Source organism: Ambystoma mexicanum, chromosome 7p (genome assembly GCF_040938575.1).
Source record: "Ambystoma mexicanum isolate Mex_15411 chromosome 7p, UKY_AmexF1_1, whole genome shotgun sequence".
NCBI lineage: Eukaryota > Metazoa > Chordata > Amphibia > Caudata > Ambystomatidae > Ambystoma > Ambystoma mexicanum.
Genome location: NC_090939.1, coordinates 781,712,037 through 781,735,369, shown reverse-complemented (window position 1 = coordinate 781,735,369; position 23,333 = coordinate 781,712,037). Strand labels below are relative to the sequence as shown.

The 23,333-nt window shown below is 43.9% G+C and overlaps 1 protein-coding gene across 1 annotated transcript in view; it reads left to right on the top strand.

The window, feature by feature from the left end:
• The window catches only part of MRPS9 (mitochondrial ribosomal protein S9), a 1,138,074-nt gene that overhangs the window by 110,246 nt on the left and 1,004,495 nt on the right, over positions 1 to 23,333 (top strand). Inside the window, exon 2 of the mRNA XM_069636922.1 lies at positions 21,984 to 22,163. Coding sequence (XP_069493023.1) covers positions 21,984 to 22,163 — 180 coding nt within the window. The remainder of the gene's footprint in view (positions 1 to 21,983; positions 22,164 to 23,333) is intronic.

The window sequence follows — 23,333 nt, the reverse complement described above, 5'->3', positions numbered from 1 at the left end:
CATTCAACAATGTTGCATGCTGTACTGGCGAACCGTCTGTCCTCCTGAATCCCCATCTACGCCACCATGACAACCCTGAGTGCACTGTGGTAGTTGCAGATGCTGAGTCTGAGTATATTGTCACCGCACAGCCCTTGGCTGTGTGCTGTGCTTCGATCAGGGCAGTTAGTTCGGCTGCCTGTGCTGAGTAATGGGATGGGAGGCGCTTTTGCACAATAGTCTGTCATCTTCCTCCATGCGCACTACCGCCATTCCAACGTGTTTTTCCCCTGTTTCGGGGTTTATTGATGCTGACCCACCCATGAAATATATTTCTCCCTCCTATAGGGCATTTTCACTTGTTTTTGGATGTCATCACCTTCCCCCCCTCATATGTGGCATAATCGTGTTCCTGCATGTCCTCTGTCGTGCATGGCTCTGTAATAAATGTTGCGGGGTGTACTGTTTTGCACCTTACAACGTGTACGTTGGGGCTTGAAATTATTATTTCATACGCTGTTGCTCTTTGTGTCGTTAGTGTTGATTTTGATCGCTCAGGGATGGCGAATAGGGAATGCTCCGCATATAGCGACACTGAACATCCCATGACAATGGTGGCACTCTTTTCAATCACGAAGGCCGCAGCGGCGAGAGCCTGTTTGCATGCGAAATGCCCTTGCATTACTGGGTCTAGTGTCCCACTGTAATACGCCAATGGTTTGTGACCTAGAGATTTTTTGTGTCAGTACTGCCGTCATCAGTGTTCCATTACAGTGTGAAAACAAGAAAAATTCCCTCTCATAATCTGGGTTTGCAAGGACTGGGGCATCAGCAATGAGGTCTTTTAATTTCAAATACTGTCATTTCCTGCGTCCATTTTATTGCGGCTCTATTTTTCTGTGCTTCTTAACGCTTGTAGTAAGGGGCGTGTGTATGCCGCGTAATCAAGGATCCATGCTCGGCAATAGTTTTCCAAGAAACTTTTGCATGTTTTTCACAGTTTTTGGGATTATTATTTTGCGTATAGCAGTTGATCTGTCTGGGAGTATTCGCTTTGCATCTTTTGATATTAGCTGTCCGAGGTATACAACCTCGGCGAGACAGTATTGTAATTTTCCTTTGTCCACCTTGTACCCCTTGGTAGCTAGCACATTTAGTAGTGCTATCGAGTCTTCTCTGCACTTTTCTTCTGTATGGCTGCAGACGAGTAAATCATCTACGTATTGGATGATGGTACTCTCTACATATATGTTTCCAATGTCCTCACGTAACAGCCTGTTAAAAATGCTGGGGCTTTCGCAATACCCTTGTGGGAGTCTGCGATGTTCATATCTGTTGTTCCCTAATGTGAACGCTGTCCGGTATTGGGACCCTGGGTCGAGTGGTATGGAGAAGAAAGCATTCTTCAAGTCAATTACAGTGAAACATGTTGATTCTTTTGGTTACGCTGCACAATATTGATGCCGGGTTAGGCACTAATGGGAACTCTTTTTGAATGACGTCATTGAGTGGGTGGAGATCCTGGATCATCCTCCACGCCCCTCCTTTTTCTTATTTGATCGGGAAAATCACTGTATTAAATGGGGAGTTTGATGGCACTATGATGCCTTGTTTTACAAGTGCATTTATGGTTTCCCTAATTCCTGCCTCCGCTTCTCTTGATATGGGATATTGCTTTACCCTCGGCAGTATTGCACCGGGCTTGAGTTTTATTTTTATTGGTGTCACCTCATGCAGTAACCCTACATCATGGGGGCCCTGTGGTCCAAATTTCAGGTGCTAACTTTGCCATGTCTTCCTCAAATATAGTCAGTGGGGCATTAATGCTAGCAATGAGTGGGTTTTGTGCCTCTCTGTACTGGATCATAATATCACATGCTATGCTTATTTCCATCATCTCTCCATCATTTTCACCATCAGTGAATAATTCCTCGTCTGTTATATCTCATAGCATTATGTTTGGGTCTATGCATAACACAGTTCTCCACTCGCACCCATGCGCGTCCAGTCCTATGACCACAATACGTTTGCTGGATAATTGAACTGCCTCAATGTCTATGGACATTATCGTGCCTGGCACGACGTCTGTGTGTGCAATTGGACGGAATATGAAATCTGATGGTGTGCTCCATTCTTTTCTCGTTATCTCTGGCACCTCTCGCACGAATACCTTGATGCCATAAATGAATATACTTATCAATGGGTATTCCCCGTACCACAACTTCGTTCATTACTGTGCTGTTCATCAACATTGCTCGTACTGGGCATACTCCTGGGGTTGAGCACACTATTCCTCATTCTGTAAACGAGATGGTCATATTTAATTTGCTTAACTAATCTCTCCCCAGCAAATTGATCGACGCGTCTTCGTGGTACAGTAAGGGTGCGCGCACGGTTTTTCCCCCCACCGTTATATCAAGATCTTTAGTGTAAGGAACTTTTAAAATAGCCCCAGAGAACCCCTGCGTCTCTAAATTCCTGCCTCAGAGCGGAAACCGCCCTTCCATAAGGCATGATTTCTCCGCGCCTGAGTCTACCATAAAGATAAACTGCTTATTTCCTATCTCTGCCTCCACTAGTGGTTCCTCTTCTGCACATAGGGTGGTGGATAGGACTGGATACGCAAGTGTTCCCTGTGGGCTGTCCTAATCTGAATGTCTTTCTTGCCCTGGCACTGAAAAGACATTGGCTCCAACTACGGTCACGCCACGGTATGGTGCGGGCACACCGTTGGTGGCTGTTGCATAACAATTATTGTTTGCGCTCCCTACTGCGTTTTGTCTTGCCATAGGTTGTGGTGGTGGTGGTGGTTGCTGTCCTTGCTGCATCTGAGGTTCGTTATAGCATTGGTCTTGCTGCCTCCCATCGGTAGTGCATTGGGGCTACCTGGGTTTGGGCACCCCCAACCTTGTTCGTTCTCCATGGGCTGTTGCCCCTGGAAATACCCTGAAGGCCGCATTCTACAATCTCTGGAGTAGTGTCCCCATCTCCCACAATTCCAGCATGACCCTTGTGGTCCGCCTCTCATTCCTTGGCCACCAAATCCTCTATTCCCCATACCTCCAAACCCCCCTCTCTGTCCACGGTACCCACCTCTTCCTCTTGCTGGTCTTTCCTGCCACTGTTGTCCACCGTATTGCTCTTCTCCGTTCCACTGTCCTTGTCCTCCTGTGGCCCGCAGTGCCGCTATTGTTGCTGGTCTGTTTCCCGCTCCTTCATCCCCCTCGTTTCCTCTGTCTGTGGCTACGCTGGCGTTGACGGCGGCGACCTTCACTAATTTGTTCTGTACCAGCTTCGCTTCGTCTTCCAGCCTTTTGTGCTATCTCTTTTTCTCTGTTTGATCCTCCTGCAGTGGTGCACAATTATGCTTTGTATTTCAGGCCAGCTCTTGGCTTCTGTCCCAGCTATTTTGTCCAAGGCCTTCTGCACCTCCTTCGAGAGCCCCTTTTTAATGATAAAATAAAACAAGGCGGTGGACTGGTTCCACGCCGTGCCAGTTTTGCTTCTCCATAAATCCTGCACCCGCAGTATGAATTGCGTGGGATCCTCGTTCTCCTCCATTGTGCACTGCATCACTAAATGTAAATCTGGAATATCTGGAAACGTGCGCCTCAATGCATCCCATACTTGTGTATGCATCCCATTGAAACACTTGTGTATAGGCGCGTTACAAATACCATATCATATCATATCATATCACTTGTGCTCGAACGTTATTGAACGCTGACCCATTGTGGCGGTCACAACTCATTGTTACTCTGGGGAATCCGGCCTTTTCCCACACTGCGTCTGCTTGGTCACCAATTGCTGACACTAATAAACTTTTCACATCCCCTATCGCTAGTGGCACTCCTGCCGTGTTTTTCTCAAAGGTGTGTATCCATTTCCCAGCCCCTCCCGATAGTGGGGGGAGGACCTTTAACAAGTTGTTTTTATCCATTTGAGCCCATGGAATTTAGTGTGGCATCCCTGCTCCTTTATGTATCAATGGCATTTGTAACTTGTGTTTCTTTCCTACTTTACCGCACCTTTCTTTATTTTACTTACCATCATATTTCCCCCATGCTGTCTTAGTCTACCCTGCCATAGTGGTGGCCAAGGTGTATCTGGGTAACAGCGGTTTGGCAGTGGGGACCCGGCCTCAGCAGGTGCCTCTTCATATTCGTCTAAGTCACTCCACACCTCTTCTATTTCTGATTCTTGCTCATTGTTCCCTTCACATCCTTCCCCTCTCTCACTTTCTGGGGTGGGTGGGCGTATAATCCTCACGGGTCTGTCATTTAGATGAAACAGGAACTCCCCTGACCGCCACTCTTTCTCTTGCCCTTGTGGTATGCGTGATCCTTGTGATGATACTGATCGCGCTGGCTCTGAGATTGCTTGCGCCACTTCCCCTGCTGTGCTCAATGTTGGCATTAGATCCGCCATGGATAATGGTGGCACCTCTCCTCCCCCTGGCAGCATTTGACCTCTATCGCACAATGGACCTCTATCGCACAATGCTCTTAGCCGCGTTATTTCCATCTGTGCATGCGCTAGATGGCGGTCTAATTCTCCAGTGAAGTGTGCCAAATTCACGGGGGTGCACTTGTCGGACCATACAAACCTCCTTTATCATAAGGCGGCGGTGCCGTGGCAACTGCTCCGTTTGAGTTTGCGGGGGTGGACATGCTGGTATGTACAGGGGTTCACTGTATCCTACTGCTGGCCTTGACATTAAAGGATGTATTTTTGTTGTATCGCCTTCAGCTGTAGTGGTTGTGCACTCGCCCTTTGGTGTTCCGCTTACCTCTTCCTGCGTTTTCTGGGTTTCGTTCTTTCTTTACTTACCTCTGCTGTAGGCTTAACTTCTTCAAACATTCGCCACAAGTCTAGTACTTCTCTTCTATTCTGTAGTTGTTTCCCCTTATACCTTGCTAACAAGTGTGTAGATACTAAATCTAACACCCTTTTGTCGAATGACCCACCTTCTGGCCAAATTGGCGTCACACTGTCTCCTTTTATCTCTGTCAACTATTGATCGTGGTATTTTTGTATCTTCGCACTGTATAACGGAAGGTGCTGACAAGTATGTGCTAGTGGTGTTATTCCCCCATGACGATATTTTTTCTTCTTTCTCTTTGTCTGTACTTGCCCTTCAACCTCTTTCCCTCTAATCACTTCTCTACTAGCCTTTCTTTCCTTCTAGCTGAACAATATACCCTGAATCTTTTCAATTCCTTAGATTGTCTGCACACATATGTATCAAGATAAATATATGAATCACTTTTCAACGTTAACCTTCTAGTTGTTGCATGTTCAAATTCAACAGTTCATTTTTGCATATTTTGCCACTTGAACCACAAATTAATCACAGTACTTGGATATCCTTGACAAAAACGGACAGAACACAAAAGCACATATAACACTTATCATGCACAAGCACTACCTGCGCGTTTATTTTTTTCTCCCCGTTTTGTTCCTTTTACCATCCCCTCCCCGTTTCGCCTACTCTTCTCATTCACTCCCCACCTCTTAAACCCTCTTACTCTTTTCCAAGAATCCTTTCATACCCAGAAAAAGAATGTTCTAAATAACTACTCCGAGTCTACTCAATATACGAGACTCCTACTATTTTCTCTGTATCTTCACTTATTTATTCTGCACTGGACGAGACAATGCTACACAGCGCCGCCTTCTACCCCTTTCGGGCTAGGATACCACTTCTCTTTTTTCTCTTCACTTCTTACAAAAACCTAATGGCCATATAAAGGACAGATCAGAAAAGCCTCATCACTCACACAGGCCCTACTCTTCCCTATAACCCATTACCACCTGTCCCCTCTATTTCCCCCCCTTACCTTTCCTTCGTAACCTTCGCAACCGGCACTCACGTATTCAGTCAGGTGACCCGACGGTCGCCGCTCACAGTCCGACCCCCAGTCAGGCTCGCACCCCAACCAAGCTGTGGCCCGCCTCGGCGAGCAGCTTTTCAGTCGGGTATTCGTCAACCGGGAACCCTTGACCCTTCTCCGTAGTGCGCACAGGCTGGTCAGCCGCGGGGGCGATGGTTTTGCTGGGGGCGTCCCGGATCTCGCCGCACGGCGCCGGCCTCGAGGCACCTCTCCGATCACATCGCAGGGGGTCACCAAATGTTTGTGCCCTCCCTGACGATACGTGTAAAAAATGAATAATACAGACACTCCCTGGACAGGGAATAAGGCACAAAGGAGCAAGCTGCGAGAGTTCAAGGAAAAGTTAACATTTGATGCTACGTTGGACCTGGATTGGTCAGTCGGGGTGGTTTCTTAGGTGTGGGCATCATCTCTTCCTCCGGGTTGGTTGCTTGGTTGGCGGGAGGATTGACGTCGGACATCTGTGCTCCGGATGGGTGAAGGCCAGGTCGCTGTGAAACGCGGTGGTCACTATCGAAGCTAAGAAAATACATTCTAAGTAATGCATGCACTAAATAATGGTTGATCAAAAGACCCTCAGTAGTGTATCATGTCATTGTACAAATGACTCAAGGCTCTATATCATCTATAGCATTTGGGTTATACAGGTCACAGGTTTACGGGTCTTGACCACCATAATACTCTCATTGAACTGTAGGGTTAGTCTCCCAAGAATCTCAGCTATGTGGCATTTGTTAGTATTGGGCACTATATACTGCAGCAGGGGTCTAATGTTAGTTGGGGGTCTGTTGGGTGGGCTTCATAGCATGGTTGGCAGTCTGGCACATGAAAGGAATGCCTTGCAAGGACAGGGGGTTAGAATGGCAGTAAGTTTCAACTGGCGAGGGTAAGAGGGCAAGGACACTTTTGTGGCGATGGACGAGCTATGTGCTTGCCTCATGTTGGTTCACATACAGGACAGTGATGTCAGAGGAAAAGGGATGTGTTACATTTATTATTTGTTGAAGCAGCTCCGGCTTCAGCGTGAGAATGGAGCTGTGGAGTTTTCCAGTTGGAGTGGGAACGAGGGTGGGGGCCATGTGCTCCGAGCTGCTGCAGCGGGGAAAAGGGAGAGGCATTTTGTACTATCGCAGTGAGGCCTGGTCACCAAGATGGAGTCAAAATGGGGTACAAAAAATGGATACCCTGTGTCCTGCTCGGTGGTCCCATCTACGCGAATGTAACCCAAAGTTAACATTGCGTAAGGGCGAGGGGCGTACCCACCACTAGGGGCACTTGGTCCGAGTTTTGTACTGAGAAGTGATGGTAGAGAGGAGCTCATTGGCCCCTTGCTCCCACAGAGTAGTGCTAAAATAAAAGTGCTTAGTGCGGAGCAATTTATGTAAAATGTCCCCTGCCCATAATGCCTTCAACGCCGCTCTGGCTACCTGCAGTTGTCGATACATTTTTCTGGCCCCTTCTTTCTTGTACCAGGGCTCCCATTCACCCACTTTTCCATCGGCTTGTTCCCTCTGAGCAGACACCAGCTTTTTCTGGGCTGCCGCTATACTGATTAACTTTCCTCTAAGTGTAGGCTTACGGACCTCCCACACCCCTGAGATGGGAATCTTCCCCTGTAAGATTGTCCTGAAAATATGTGTAATCGTTTGGTGATATCTGAGCATACGGCTGGGTCAGTGAGAAGTGAGTCATTTATTCTCCATCCCATGGATTTGCCACCTCCCAAACAATATCCATCTAACTGTAATGTGATGGAGGGAATGATCTGATACCAGGGCCACTTCTAAGGTGGCTGCTGAGACCTCCAGCAACAGGGTTTGGGACACCAAGAAATAGTCGATTCTAGAATAAGTGCAATACACGTGTGAGAAATGGGATTAGCCTCAGTTTTAGGGATAAAGGCTGCGCCAAGCATCTACCGGTTTTAGGTCTGTTTTAGAGGTATCGCCTTAGCCGATTCAGCCAAGGATTCCGGGCTCGATCCATCTATGCCGCCCTCTAATACCAAATTAAAATCATCCCCTAGCACCAATTCTCCCTGCTGAAGTTGTGTAATTCGAGGAAATAGATTGGTGTAAAACTGTGCTTGTTGTTGGTCAGGGCAATACACTGATATCACTGTAAGGTCTTTGTCCCCCCCTATGTGTAGCACAATTAGGACTAGATTAATATGATGGTTTGCTTTCTAGTCATCTACAATGGTTTGCTTTCTAGTCATCTACCCCCCTCCTATGAACCCCCCCCCCCCCCTTATTTGAAGAACTGATGACACTCGTGGATGATTTTGTTAAAGTCTACATATGCAGTGCTACTTGGAGATTTCAATCTGTGGACACTTGACAACACTGACCAGGAGGCCACTTCTCTTTTATCAGCCTTACAGGCCTTGGGCGTTGTCCTTTTTATAAAATGCTCTACACATGAGGGTCATATACTAGATTGGTTACTTCCTCATCTATTCACTCCTTATCTATTTTGCCATGACCAGGGTCTGATCATTTTGTGATCTTTTTCAATCTCCCCCTTCCAGGGAAATTGAAAAAAGCTAATTCATATCCTAGATTTGAATCACAAGTTGGAGGGTTTCCTCAGAGGCATTTGCTTATTTAGTTCTCCCCTCACTTTCCATGCCACTACATCTTACTGATAACTCAGCTTTGGTTGAACAGTTTGTAAACACTCTTAATGTAGCCAATTAACACCTTAGCACCTTGACGTGTAAAAGACACTTGGGAAGACATGTTTCTCTAACGACATTACAGAACATAGGAGAATCAAAAAGAATAGCAGAACGTGAATGGAGGAGGAAGGCCTGTGGGGCACCCTCTCTTCTTACCAACTCGCCGCAACTAAATACAAACAAGACATTCTTATGGCTAAACAAATCAACTTTGGTAATAGGATCAATAACGCTGAGGCACCTAAGAATGCCTGGTGCACTGAGATCCAAAGGGGTTTCTCTACAAAATTGAAACTCCACCAAGCTACAATGAATGCTCACCTTGTAAGTTTAGCCAACTCCTTTGACCGTCATTCTAATAACTTCCTCATGGTTCAAATGAATGGGCCTCCAGAGTTCCTTTTTGAGCAGCGACGACATAAGAATGGTGAAAGGGTTGAAATCATCTCCCTGTCCAAGTGATGTATGTCCCGCCAGTGTTAATTAAAGATTCCATAGATTACATTGCAACTCCACTCACTAGAATTGTGAACTCCTCTTTTGCGACAGCCATGGTTCCGTTGTCACTCAGAGGTCTGGATATCACCCATCTTGAAAACAGAATTTCTTGACCCAGTGATGGTAGGCTATTGTCGCTCCATCACTTAGGTCCCATTCTTACTGAAAATTCTTGATAGGGTGGCTTATCTACAGTTTCAAGAGCACATAGAGAGCTGAGAACTATTGAGTGGCCGTCAATCAGGCTTTCGAACTCGCCATGGAACAGACTGCCATGCTGGATTTACGAGCTAATCTAGCTGATAATGGTCAAGTCGCGTTACTTATGTTGTTGGATCTTTCCGCTGAATTTGATTTGTTGAACCATGAACTCTTGCTTGAAAAATTAATAAGATCTGTAAATTGCTCTGAGGCAGCAATTACTTGGCTGGCTACATTTTGGGTCCACACCAATCTAGAGTGGTTAGTGATAGGTTTCAATCACCTACTGAGTTGCTGACTTGTGTTGTGCCCAAGGAGTTTGCATTGCTCCTATACTGTTAAATGTTTATATGTGCCCACTCTTTTTGATCTCTGGGATGCCGCCAGCATTGGTTATACCAATTATGCTGATGACACCCAGGTGGTCTTTGAAATAACAGTCGAATAGAAGGTAGACACAGCCAGAATTAACCAAGTTTATATGATGGTTCAGGCTTGGATGGCTTCTAATTCACCTGCCCTTAATGATGGTAAAACTGAGTTTATGTTGGTGGGCTCCTCCCAGTTTATTAAGAGGCTTAACGCAAAATATACACAGTTTACAATTGCTGACTGTAGGATTCAGATCAGCCATTGTTGGCTCCATTTGGATTTTAGCCTCTCCATGAAGCAACATGTCCTACATACCAAGGCTGCATGTGCTTACACGACTAAGTTGTTTAGCCTCATCTGTCTACAGGGAACATTTCTATGATGACTACAGCTTTGGCAAAGTCCAGGATCGACTATTGTAATAGTTTTCTGGTGGGCACCTCGAAGGGTAACATTAAGGCTCTGTAAGTGGCCCAAAATGGGGCAGTAAGAGCTGTGTCTGAACTGGCAAGAGCAGAGCACGTTACTCTGTGAAGGAGATCCTTGCATTGGCTACCGGTTCACCATCGAATCTTTCATAAAATCTTAACTCTTACCCATGAATGTTTGGCGAACCACGCTCCTGCCTATTTGACACAGCGGCTTCAAAAGATCCCTGTCCTACGATCATTACGCTCTAATAGACTCGGTAAACTTTTTGTGCCAGGTTTAAACAGAAAAATGTTGGGGGTCCCTGCTTTGATGTTGGTGCACTGTCTCTTTGGAATTCCCTTTCCAGTGATATCACTTGTTTGGCAGACTTCAAGAAAGCTATAAAAAAACTTTTTTGTTAACTCAGAGGATTAGCTTTGAGCTTTTTTATGGTTTGATTTGTAACTTGACTTGCTCTGGTGCTTAGCCCAAGTTATGTGTGTTGCTTTTAGTCTGTGACCGCACTGAGACCTATGAGCGTGTTGCATGGTACAAAAATGTAATAATAATAAAGTATCTTGCAATTTTGTAATGCGTTATTTCAAAATGCTGTTGAGACGTTGGACAACGCTGTTGGCCTGAGGATGATGGGCAGAAAAAAGCGTGTGCTTCATGCCAAGCAAGGATGTTATTTCAGAAAATAGTTCATTTCCAAAGTATGGTCCATTATCTTATCGTAGCACTTTGCATACTCCCCATTAGCGTTGCATTGGGTGCATGGTCTTGCTTCTATCCAGTGTGAAAAGGGACATGCGACCACGATCGTTCATGGATATCCATTGCAACTTTGGAGCATATCGACATAGTATATATACAAAAGCCAAACTGGGCTGTAAGGCGTGATATTTTTCCTCTCACCATTCTCAAAGTATGTCCAGCTGTATATTTTTGGCATGCTGAGCAATTAATAACATTCATGCAATTTAGGAACAAACCATTCTTCAGAAAGGGTTGCTGTAAGACATTCACAGACCTTGTAGTGTGTGCTAGTTAGTGCAACTGATCGAAATGTCCTGGTAACCTTGCACTACCTCAAAATCACCACCTTTTCTTTTTACCACCGCTGCACCAGAATGCCTCAATCCCATACACTCATCTATCGTCGATGACCCGTCAACGTGACCTCCTCTCCCTCCCTCTATTGCAATCTCCTTAATCTGGAGAATGTCATTGTATATGTCAACGTATGTGGTACAATCCTGGACCCAATCTCCTTTAATTTTAATCGATGGATTGGACAATATAACCTCATCCAGAACCCTGCTGTGTTGAGCATGGACGTTGGCTTCTCAAGAATGGCAAAAGGGCGTGGTCCACATACATTGTGGCGGAACAGCCCATTATGGAACACATTTCTATTGCAAATGCTACTGCAGCTAATGCTTGCTCACATGGTTAATGTCCTCTCATTACCAGATCCAGAATCCCACTGTAATATGCTAATGGTTTGTGTCCCATTGAAGTCTTTTGTGTGAGGACAGCCGTCATCACATACCCATTTGAATGGGAGAACAGGTACAATTCATCCTTGTAATCTGGTATTCCCAACACGGGAGCTGTACTTATTGCTTTTTTCAGTTTGTCGAATGCATCTATCCTCTCGTCTGTCCACAATATGGTGCTGTTTGCTTTCTGTGATTCTTTTAGTCCTTCCAACAGGCGCTGAACATGCGTGCTGTTGTCAAAGACCCACACATGGCTCCAGATATTGCTGCAATTCTTTCACTGTATCTGGCGTATTACTTATTGCCTCTTCTCTTTCAGGTGTCCCTTTTTTTTCCCCTCTTTTGCTATTAACTGGCCTAAATAAAGTACTTCTTCCAGGCAATACTGCATTTTCACCATGTCCACTTAGTGTGCCTTTTCAGCCAATAGGGTCAATAACGCCACTGAGTCTATCCTGCATTCATCTTTTGTGGAGCCACACACTAACAGGTCATCATCGTATTGTATGATAGTACTGGGATCTGCAAGTTACCCAAGTCCATTTGCAGAACCCTGTTAAACTCCCTAGAGGATTCACAATACCCCTGTCGGAGTCGTTGTAGTCAGTCTGGTCACTCTATAGGTAAATGCTGTCAAATAATGTGATCCTTTCTGTAAGAAAACATTTTTCAAATCAATCACTGTAAAATGTGTGGCAGTAGGGGGTATGTTACAGAAAATGCTAGCCGGATTGGGCACAACTGGAAATTATGCCTCCACAATGTTTCTTAAGGGTGCAGATCCTGTATAAATCTCCAAGACACCACCCCTTTCCAATTTTTTCACCGGGTGCACAGCCGTGTTACATGGGGATTGAGACGACACTATTATCCTTTGTTTAGGCAGGGCGACAATAGTTTCATAGATGCCTTTGTCTGACTCTCTAGACATTGGGTACTATTTTACTCAGGGCAAATTGCTCCATTTCTTCAAATGTATTTTCACTGCCCCAATCCCTTTCAATAATCCTACATCATAAGGGCTGTTAGTCTATAATTCGCTGGCTACTCTTGCCAGGTCTTCTTGTAAAAAGGATGGTACCCTTTTAACCAATGATATTATATGGGGTGTTTCTCTGTATTGTACCTGCAACTGGCATGGAATGCAAATGTTAAAAATAACTTGATCTGTGTCATTGTCTTCAACAAAGTCATCATCTGTCACGTCACTTAGTCGCTGTGTTGAGTCAAGTGCTATCACTGTGCCAACCTTCGTCATCAGTCCCATGTAGTACTACTCTGTTCTCTCAGACCACTGCTGCTTCTAGCTGTATCATAATAACCTCTCCTTCTGCCACATCCGTGGGTACCTCTGCTCTGAATAAAATCTCTGAAGATGAGCGCAAAAATGTATCTTTTTTATATGCGGGAGCCATCCCAAAAACACCTGTACTGCGTAAAAGAATACTCCTGTGGTCAACGGTGCTCCTCTCAGTTCCCTTTGTCATAGACCAAGAAAATCCTTGCATGTCCATCACATATTCTGACAGTGGAAACCTCCCTTCATTGACACAGGATCTTGTTGCCCTGTTGTCTACTAAAAAGGAAAATATATATTTTGTATTTTCACCCCCACCCAAGGTTCCTTTTTCGGGTCGGGAGTTACTGATAGTACTGGACCAATCAAGCCCCTCTGTGGGCTGTCCCATTGTGGGTACGTGCTCATCCCTGTCCCCGTAAAATTATTCCCTCCAATAACTGTTACCACCCCCCACTGTGGGCACCAGTATTTGCGGCAATATATTTGTGTCCCACTGTCTCAACTGCTGCGTTTGAATTTGTAACCTGTTCGATGGCCAAGGCATTAAAATAAGCGGTATTGCATTGTATTTTGCGATACAATCCTACAGATTTGTATTTTATTTAATCAAGGCATAAAATAACCGGTATCCCGTCGCAATTCTCTATACACGAATGATTAATTGCTTTTCATTTTATAAATCATGTCGCACTTACTACGATGTAATTTCAGAGAAGGTGAGCGTTGTTTATTATTCTTTTACCAAGCTCCAGGACAGTATGGGCCTATACAAAGGAAAGCAGAGATCCAGGCTGCAGGCTGACCCCAAAGTTAACTTTTAATGAGCACTTTGGCTGATGGAAACTGCAGATACGTGTGGCTGTGTGGGGTCTTCCACTGTAGATATTGGGAGGGATGCAGGATGGCACTAAACACGTTAGACCTTTCTCTCTCTGATCGGTCATTGCTTCCACCTGTTCTCCAGCATTTTTCTATTCCATAATTTGTTTGCCCACCTTTTGTACCCTTAAAAGGTCTACCCCTTTTTTTGTTCACTTTACTCTCATGTATACACCGACCCTATAACTTTCTCTCTTGCCCATCTCCCCTTATCACTTCTGAGAGGCTCTTCTATTTATTTCTCGCACATCTTGTTTCCTTAATCTATTGTCTAATTCCCCTCTCTTCGCTGTCCACCTTTGCTGAGTTCCACTCAGACTGCAATGGCCTTAAACATGATAGCTTTTCATGTGCGCATGCAAAAAGCTATTGTTCATGCATCTGAAAGGATGTGAACGGCTGAGTGTGCACATGTGCATTTTTGGTGTACATGCATGTGAAAGGCTACAGTTATTTGTGCCTGAAAAGCTATGCTGCATATGAAAGGCTAGTTGTGCACATGTAAGGCTGAGGTCTGTGTGCATGTGAAAGTCTGCATTGCTCATGCAAAGCTGCGGTGCCATAGTATGTGTTGCTGTGGGTATTATACATGTTACCATTTGGGCACCATCTTAATTCAATGACTACACCAAAAGCTAAGATTATGGTTAACCAATTTATTAGCATGTTCCATAGTCCGAACCAATCATGTGAAGCATAGGCTAGTCTTTTTTTATTAATGCACATGCCATGTGATGGGAACTTGATATGCATGCTAGCGTTAAACTCATGACAAATGTGAACTTTGCGTTCCACTGAAAGTTGCCAGGTTTATAATTTAAGTGGCTTAAGTCCTTTTACAGCAACCAAAGTGCACTGTCTGTGCAGTAGAGCAAAGAAGGAAACTTTGGGAGAATACCCTGGACTACAATGGGGAATTGATGACCTGTAAGGGAACACCTTCTAGCTAGGGTTCCCAAGCTCTCCAGAGATTTTCCCTGATTCAGGAACAGTGACGCTTCAGGGGCTGTGTTGTTCATGGACAAAAATAATGTGGACTGTGTGCAGACCCTGTAGGGGAACGCTGGTAGTACAGAGGTGGCTAATGACTGTCAGTTACATTAATCCCCTATTATACTTGGTGAACATGATCTGCGACTGAATAAGTGATATTAATTTCTATTTACACTTGTGCAGTTCTACATCTATATAATCCCTCAAGAGGATATCTGAACAAGTATTACCCCATTGGACTACATGGAATATTCAGTTAGACATATATGTAAGAACTATAAGGTATACTACAAAGGGCATGATATGATAGGTTATTTACAATGCGCTTAATACCCAGAAGTTTCTAAGCGCGGACCCAGGGATCGAACATGTGGAGCTGTGTTGTCTTGCTTCTCCTTTTGGAGGATAACTTCGATTTCAGGTTTATTTTCAATTGGGACATTTATTAATTTAATGTATTAGAGTAGATCTCTCATGCCCAGCGATCAGGTTTAATAAAAAACGAGAAAACAATCTGTTTACATGGGTGATGTGATCGGCATCACTACGCGATGACATCGCCACCGCGGGGCATGTCATAATAAGAAGTGGCCATTTTGAAGGAACGCAATCCTTTGGTTCAGGTAAAATGCTGTGGGAAGTACTTCGATTTGAAAGATGAAGTAAGTTTAGATATTATGGGGTTTTGAAAAATTACTTTAATGCAATTTTTTTAGACAATTAAGGACTGACACCACCTTCTCCTAATATACACATTTATCTCTAGAATCTCGTAGATCCAATTTGAGCGGCAAAGAGGGAAGCATCCACCAACACATAAATCTCTAGCTTATTACAAACAGAACTACGTATGTGGCGAGTGTGATAGTTTCAGAACACACTATATAGGCTTCTCTAAAAAGAAGCTGTTCCCATCTCACAGAATTGGGAACATTGGCAACGTGACGATCTTCGCAGGAAGCCTAATTGACAAAGGTGTTATTGTTTTTAGATGAAAAGAATTTCATAGTTGGAGATTCCCCCACCTCAGTCTTCAGACCGAGTTGGCCATTAAGCGAGGGGAGTGTATATCAGTATTAGAGGAAGTTTTAGATTGAAGATAATGGACTAGAGATAGATCGGTACAGCATGGATGTCCTAGTTAGTAATCTGTTTACAGGAGATGCTGTTGGAAAGAATAAAGAATAAGAGTCCCGGCCTGCAGACTAGGCAGTTGAGATTGGATGCACATTCTCTAATGTACATTATAATTAGATAAAAATATGCTCATTCCAGTAATTGGGATTATTTTCTGATCAACAGGGAAGTGAACATAACAAATGAATAAATGGAAAAACGAGGTAGACTGTGTATTCCAGACGATTCCCGGACATAAGATGTATTGGTTGTAAGATGATTAATATTGTGTTGAATATGATTAATGATTGATCATTTATTGAAAGATAGATACGTATTGACAGTAAGGTTTTCTGAATTGTTTGTAGAGAAATTGTAAGAAGAATTCCCCTGATGAAGAGAGATCCTATCGAAACGTGTTGGGACACCCCGGTTTTTATGATTTGTTATTAATACTTTCTCAATCAGTAAATCACTTTGTATAAATTAACATCATGGAATTAAAATACGTGTTTGCTTTACTTTAAAGGTTGAAAACTGCTTCCAAAAAAAAAAATCCATGATCACTATTATCTAAAATCCATTAATTATCATTTAAATATGAATGTTAAAACATCCTTATCTAGGGAATTCGCTCTACAACATGTATATTTTCTGCCCATGTGCCAGGGCAGTTTATTCTCCCCCGCACCTAGATCTGTGATAAAATACATAAGGCCATAATAATTTTACTAAGTAACTCTACAATTATTTATTCTAGGGTGTGCAATAGAACACACATTGGTTTGTTTATATGTTACAAGTGTCCTGTTTACGTATCTTGCTAGGGCAGCTGAGTTTCATGTTTCTGCCAGCTTGTTCGTCACTTTTGGGGCATTTGGAAGAGAAGAAAGGTTTTCACCCTCACAATCAGCCGCTGGATCAGAGGTGGTCAGTTTGGCTTGTTTCCAGAGTTTTGTAAAATATCACTAATTTTTTTCTGTTGCCTTACACATTTTGTTGCTTGTACAGTGCTTTATGCTGCAGTAAGACCACCTTACAAAATGGAGGGGCAATAATCTTTTAAAGTTTCAAGCCAACAGGGTGACCACCAGTGCAATCTGCAATGAATGACTCCCCGGCCAGCCAACAAGTAAAAGTGGTGGCAATGGGTGTGCAACCAATGTCAATGGGATCCAAAACATACTTGTAGACAAGGGAAACGGTGAGCTGAACAGCTTGTTGGTTTGGAAACATTCAGGCGAGGTTGTATGTTAAATGTGAAATTGTCATGCTTGCAATTCCCTGAAAAATGAGGAAAAAGTTCCATGTTATTTTCCGCCTTTATGGTACCAGGTTTTTATACTGCACCAAACTACCACCCGTGTGGTCTTGAAGCACCTAGGCTTATCTGTCTTTGCAAACGTTTGAAGGACACAGAATATTGTCTTTTGCTCAGTAGTGGTTTGGTTATTTACAGTGCCAGGGTGCCATTGTTAACTTGGGCATGTTGAACCTAAGTGCAAATACCAGGTGGGCAAAGCCCCCTACTTACTTGGGGAGCGAATGGCCACCTTCTACAGACAGGAAAGCTGGAGATGCATTTAAATGAAGATGGGCTTTGAACCATAGTTGTTCTTGGAGAAAAGAGCCCCGGCCTTGTCTTCCTCAAGGTTTTCCAGACCGAATGGCAACATTAATGGGGATGGTTATATTGTGGTGTGAGGCAGGACTCCTCTTAGACCGGGCAATTATGGGAGTCAATCTGCATAATCCAGCCTTTGTATAGCTTTCTGGGCCTAGACTATGTGGCTAGCCTTGTCCTTTTAAGAGGGCAGCATGTGCCATTTCAGTCAGACCACTGGTGAAAATGTATTGAATTGACAAATCCCTGGAATGCAACATGACAGAATTAAATTCGAGTCGAGGTTGTAAAATAATCCATAGCAGACTATAATAACAACACTATATAAGCGGGCAACACCCCAGGATGCGACGTGCGTATGTAAAGGCCGTCTGGCACCTGAAGCACTGGTTTTAAAACCTTCCTAAAAAGCTACTACATTGCAACTGTGACATAACAAAACCTGACCCAATGTGGCATGTGTGGTGAATCCTGGTGCTGCAATCCCCACAGGAGTTACCCATGTCTGCCTGGTGGTGCTGAGCAGGAAGCCAGGGAAGATGACAGCAGTGCTACAGCTTGTTCAAGGTGGAGTGACAGCTAGCCGTCCCTCGAGCATCAGGAGCTGGGATGAAAGCATGACGAAAAGAGAGTCTGGCATAGAGGTGCTGCAGGTTCTCGGAGGTAAAGCACTAACCTTTCCGTCGGCAATGTCGGCACAAGTCCAGGATGTATGGAAAACCATAGTACCTATGGGAGAACCCAGGTTCAGTTCCCCATAGAGGAACTTGGGAAATGTAAGGGGTTCTTAAAATAATAAAATAAAAACCTGAACCCCAAGGACAGGACAAATAATGTTTAAAAGGAGCCCAGAATGAAACAAGAATAAATAACAGAAAACGAGGAAAAGTGAGGACTTGCTATCTGGGCGAAGGAGCCTGGACTACCCTGGAGCAGTGCCTGCCTGGAAGCTGCCCGAAGAGCCTGGAGGAAACTTACTGACCCAGGGGGGATGAAGGAAAAGTACCGCTGCAGCACCATCCAAGTTAAAATGGCGGAAGAGGTGAAGGAAAAACCTTGCTAAGACCCTGGCAGAGAGACCATGACAGAAGCGGGACCACTGAAGAGAAGAGGGGGGGGGGAACCAAGACCCCTATCCAGAGAAGAGGGGCAAAAGCAAAGATCTCCTCAAGAGGCGAGGGGCAAAAATCCAGGTCCCCTGAAGACATGAGTGGCAAAGGGGAGAGAGAAAAAGGTTAAAGAAGATGGACTCCTGAAGAAGAGAGGAGCAATGCCAAGTTCCCTGAAGAGTAGAGGCACATAATAAAAGAAAAGAAGATATCAGAGAGAAAAGCCACCAAGTAAGAAGTGACAATACTTCATGGAAGGGAAAGAGACAGAAGCCAGAGAGACTGACAAGAACCCCTCAAGGAAGACTGGGGAAGGTCAGACCACTGAAATGAAGACGTGGATAAGGTCAAATAAGAAAGCAGGAGAAACAGTAATATGGGCAGACCCCTGGAAGTAGAAGAGGGCTGGGAAAGCAAGACTGAGTAAAACCCCAGAACCCCACCAGGAGATTGGTGGCAACATCCCAAACAACCGAGAGAGCGAGGGAGAGTCAGAGGGATTAATCACCCAGAGAACTTTTAAGATAAAAAAAAAACTAAAGTGCGGGACCCAGCAGTTCCCACGCCCAAGAGGCTCTGCACCTGGAAGCAACTTCAGGTCCCAGTGTGAGTTCTTTGTGTCAGCAACCCTGCTGGTTATCTACCTGAGAGCCACACGAGGAAGACCTCTTTCAATTGATGGGCTTCTTTAATTTAAGAGGGGACTTCATATTAGATAAATCACGCTCCACACTTTTCACCTACATTTTTTTTTCTGATTGCACTGTTTGATTTGGCCATTCCAACAACTCACTTTGAGGAACTTGTATTTGGGAAACCTTTACTTTAAGTTGAGGTTTAGATGTGAGAAGCGCACCTTAGGTTATGGTTATTTGAAGTGATTGACAGAACTCGTTTGTTTTTTTAACACTTTACTTTATTTCGTAATCCCTGTTTTTATTGTTGCACTAAGAGTTTTCTTTGAAAATACCCAATGTCTGAGACTCCTTTTCTTCGCCATTTTGTCACACATTGCATAGCACAATCTATAATAACATTCTCGTCTAGCAAATAAGTGCATTTTAGTTAATTTAGGCAAAACATTTGAACTTGCCTTTTTTCTTCAAGGGGTTTCCATAGGCAGCCAAGGCAAGCATGCATATTTCTGTGTGTTTGGTGAAGAAAAAGCATCCAGAGGTTTAGAGGCCAACCTTTTCACTTCAAGGCGCTTTGTCCTGCCCTTAAGTGTAATACATGAGGGGGCAATTTGCACTGCTACGTTGAGGATGTCTATCAAAGGGCCTTGATGCTGGCCAGCTCAAAATGTTGAGGGGTGGAGTATAATGGTATACACAGAAACGGGTCAAGAAAGCTTTTCCCGCTCCTCTTCCTTGGTGCAGCACAGCACGTGCACCACTCGCCATTGCGCTCCATTTCCTTCTCTCCATACTGGTGCCAACCATGGCCTCCAGTCCCTCGCCTCCTTGGTGCGCGGTGCCGTGTTTCCATGACCAAGTACTGTACACAAGGCCCCCAGTCGCTTTCTTTTTGTGTTAAAAATCGTACTATGCCTATTGCCTATGGCCAGTAAAGTCACCCCCCATACCGCCCGCAGGCACCAAGGCTTCAGTACCGTCAAATTGTGACACCACTATTCACGTGTAATTGGAAAATGACATCAGTGTTCAACGTTGAGCTGCAGTTGTGGTACCGTCACGTTAGTTCTGGGAGGATAGCTCTGCGACAACGTGCTCGCTTGGCAAACAAGACAACATAAAGTTCAACACAGGTTCGATCCCGGGGTCCCGCTTAGAAACCTCTGGGTATTAAGCCCGTTATAAATACGCACAAACAGGAATGCCTAACTATTTTAGATACTTAAGTGCCTTTCCAACATGTCATAGGCATTAGTTAATAATGAGGCATTTATAGTTTTTTTTATATTGAATACAATGCATGCGGTTATTTCTTGAGGACAAGTAAAAAAAAAAATCTAAAACCGCAAAGCTGGCTTAGTTCATTTTTATTACGGTTGGCAGCTCGTTACAAACTGTATATTGGTGCGTTTCATCCCTGCAGTACAATTTCTGCATGTATCGAACATGTCCACAACCGAAAGATTTTTTACATCCGAGTGAACCTGATTCAAGATTTAAAGGGGTGATGATGTAACCTTGTATATTCTAACAAAGGAAATGCCCCAACTGTACGTAACATGGATATTGCAAGTAATCTCAGAGTTCTGTGACCTTAAAAATCGGGCACTCTCCTCGTGCCTCCTTCTAAACGGAGCTCCTTGACCCCTGTTATGTGCAGATGGGCACCGTTTATCCCGTTCGTGAAAGATGTTCCTCAGTCATATGAAGGCAGGAGATATCCAAAATGCTGCATTTGTGCTCTTATTCTTTGCACAGAGTTTTTGTTAGTATAAGCTATTGCAGTTCTTTTTTCTGAAGTGTTTCTGAAAGGCATATTTATCATATGTTTTCATGCATTGTTAATATTTCAAATTACGTTTTTCTCAGTTTTGGCGTTTGCAGGAACATGGTTTCTCATTTGCAGCAGATTTGTGGCACATTTTAAGAGGTGGTTGGCAGTGAACGCGTATTTAGATTACGTTTATCACCATAATTGTGAATGCTTTTATCATTTATGATGCCCGTTCACCCTGCTGGAGGCGGCATAAATAAATATATACATAAGGCAGTTTTTTAATTGTTATCTTTGGCCAAGACTATTCCATTAGAGTACAGCTGGAAAGAAATGGCAAATGAGGAGGGACACAAAGCTTGTAGGTGTTTGGTTATTTACCCACACATTGACTGCTCATGGCCATGCTAATCCCTGTGGCCATTGCAGCACACTTCCTGCCCAAAACACATCCTCCTGGGATCATTTTAAGATCGTTTAACATCAAACTCTGTGCTCAGTGACTGCCATTTTTTTCCAAATGGGTCTTCTGAGAGTTAATGACTTAATTGTAGCCGGAAAACGCACTACTTGTGTAATAACCATGTCTGCGCTCAGCCACTCGATTTTATAAGCAGTATGCGTGTACTTCACTGAAGTCCTGTTAAAAACTAGGACTTGCAGAGCAAACGGATTTAGCTTGTGTATAATTAGGCATTTGCACTTTTATGATATACCCAGGTACCCGCACCATTTGGCAGCTGCTACCATCGGTGCCCATTTAATACCACCACGGCAGTGCCTGGCATTTACCTTTCCAATGCTTTCACAAACGCCCAAACTGTTGCCATCGCCAATGTTTGTTTTAATTTCTAGCCTAACTTCTGTCTCATAACATTATGAACATGGCCGCTTCGTGTTTTTCTGGTGATAGTCCTCAGAAAGGGTGCCTTCTAATAATACCCTTTTTCAATTTAGGATGCTCAGAAACAAATCGCTTCGATTAAAAGTGTATTTTCTTTCTTTTGACTTAGGCTTTAAGACCAATATCTACCAGTGGAGCAGTGCTGAGGAAAAATGTTGCCGCCACCGGACCTGAAAAGTACACAGAGGCTTTTATTAAGAAACAGATTGAAGAGTTCAACATTGGAAAGCGACACTTGGCCAACATGATGGGAGCGGATCCAGAAACGTTTTCCCAAGAGGATATCGACGTAAGTGTAGCTTCTTTTCTGAGTCCCAAAAAGCACTTTCAGCATGTGTCTCTCAGCGCTCTGTGAATTGTTACCAAACTGAAGGAAGAAAATTGGATAACTATTACTTCTCAGGAACATATTTGTTGAACAGGTGCCAAACAGCACTGCTAATTATTGTTGAATCTTGCCTGGTTGAAGGACAAATGTTTTTCTGTGAAAGCATACTCCGAAAGGGGCTATAGGAAAAGCCACAACAAAGGTTTGTTTTTTTTCTACACTACTTTGCAGATTCCATGCAAAACTGGAGCTGCTGTTATTTGTTTGGGGCTGTATCATGAACTGCCCCAAAATGTGTCAACTATCGGACTGAAAAGTATAACCGCTCAGCCACTGCCTAATTGGATCAAAATACTTTTTAAAGCACTATTATACATTTAAAGAATTAGCACAACCTTTGCCCGTAATTTAGATGAAAATGTATGTGACGGTGTATGTATGTGTGTGTATATTATAATCATTTAGTGGTTGCCAGCCCTATAGTTAAGTTGAATATCAAGTTCCATAGGAAAACTGAAAATTGAATTGCTAATTACTTTTGACTTGCCTGACTGATTAGACTGATATTTTGCAAACCGAAAGTATGTCACCCAACCACCCCCCAGACTGGACATTTTGGGAAAGATCGATAGTTATTAAAGTAAAAAACTCTGGTTTTGGCCTACTCTCATGCATTTTTCCATAGAGAAATATACCAAATTTCTTTGCAGCGTACAGCAAAAACCGCTGGACGGAATTTGACCAGGTTCAAAACAACTTTGGTCTGGGATTATTACATACAATAGTTGCAATATTTGACAGAGAAGGGGATTCCCCCTCCTCCCAAAATCATAGCTACATTTTTCCCCATGGTGCTTTACAGCAGAGGTTTTTTTTTTGCTCGATGAACAAGATAACCGCAGTTATAACTGGTATAACCGTGGTACGCCAAAAGGGTAAAGTGGAAAAAGTAATCTGGAGGAGAATAAAGGATGGCATCAAGTTAGAGATGGGGAGGGAGAAAGAGGATACCATGTGAATTTGGGGAGTTGGGGGGGGGGGGTGGGAGGTGCAGGGAGGGTTTGGGGGGAGCCAAGTTTGGAGCTGTAACATTTTTGCCTAACTGCAGTTATTGTGCAGGATAACCATGGT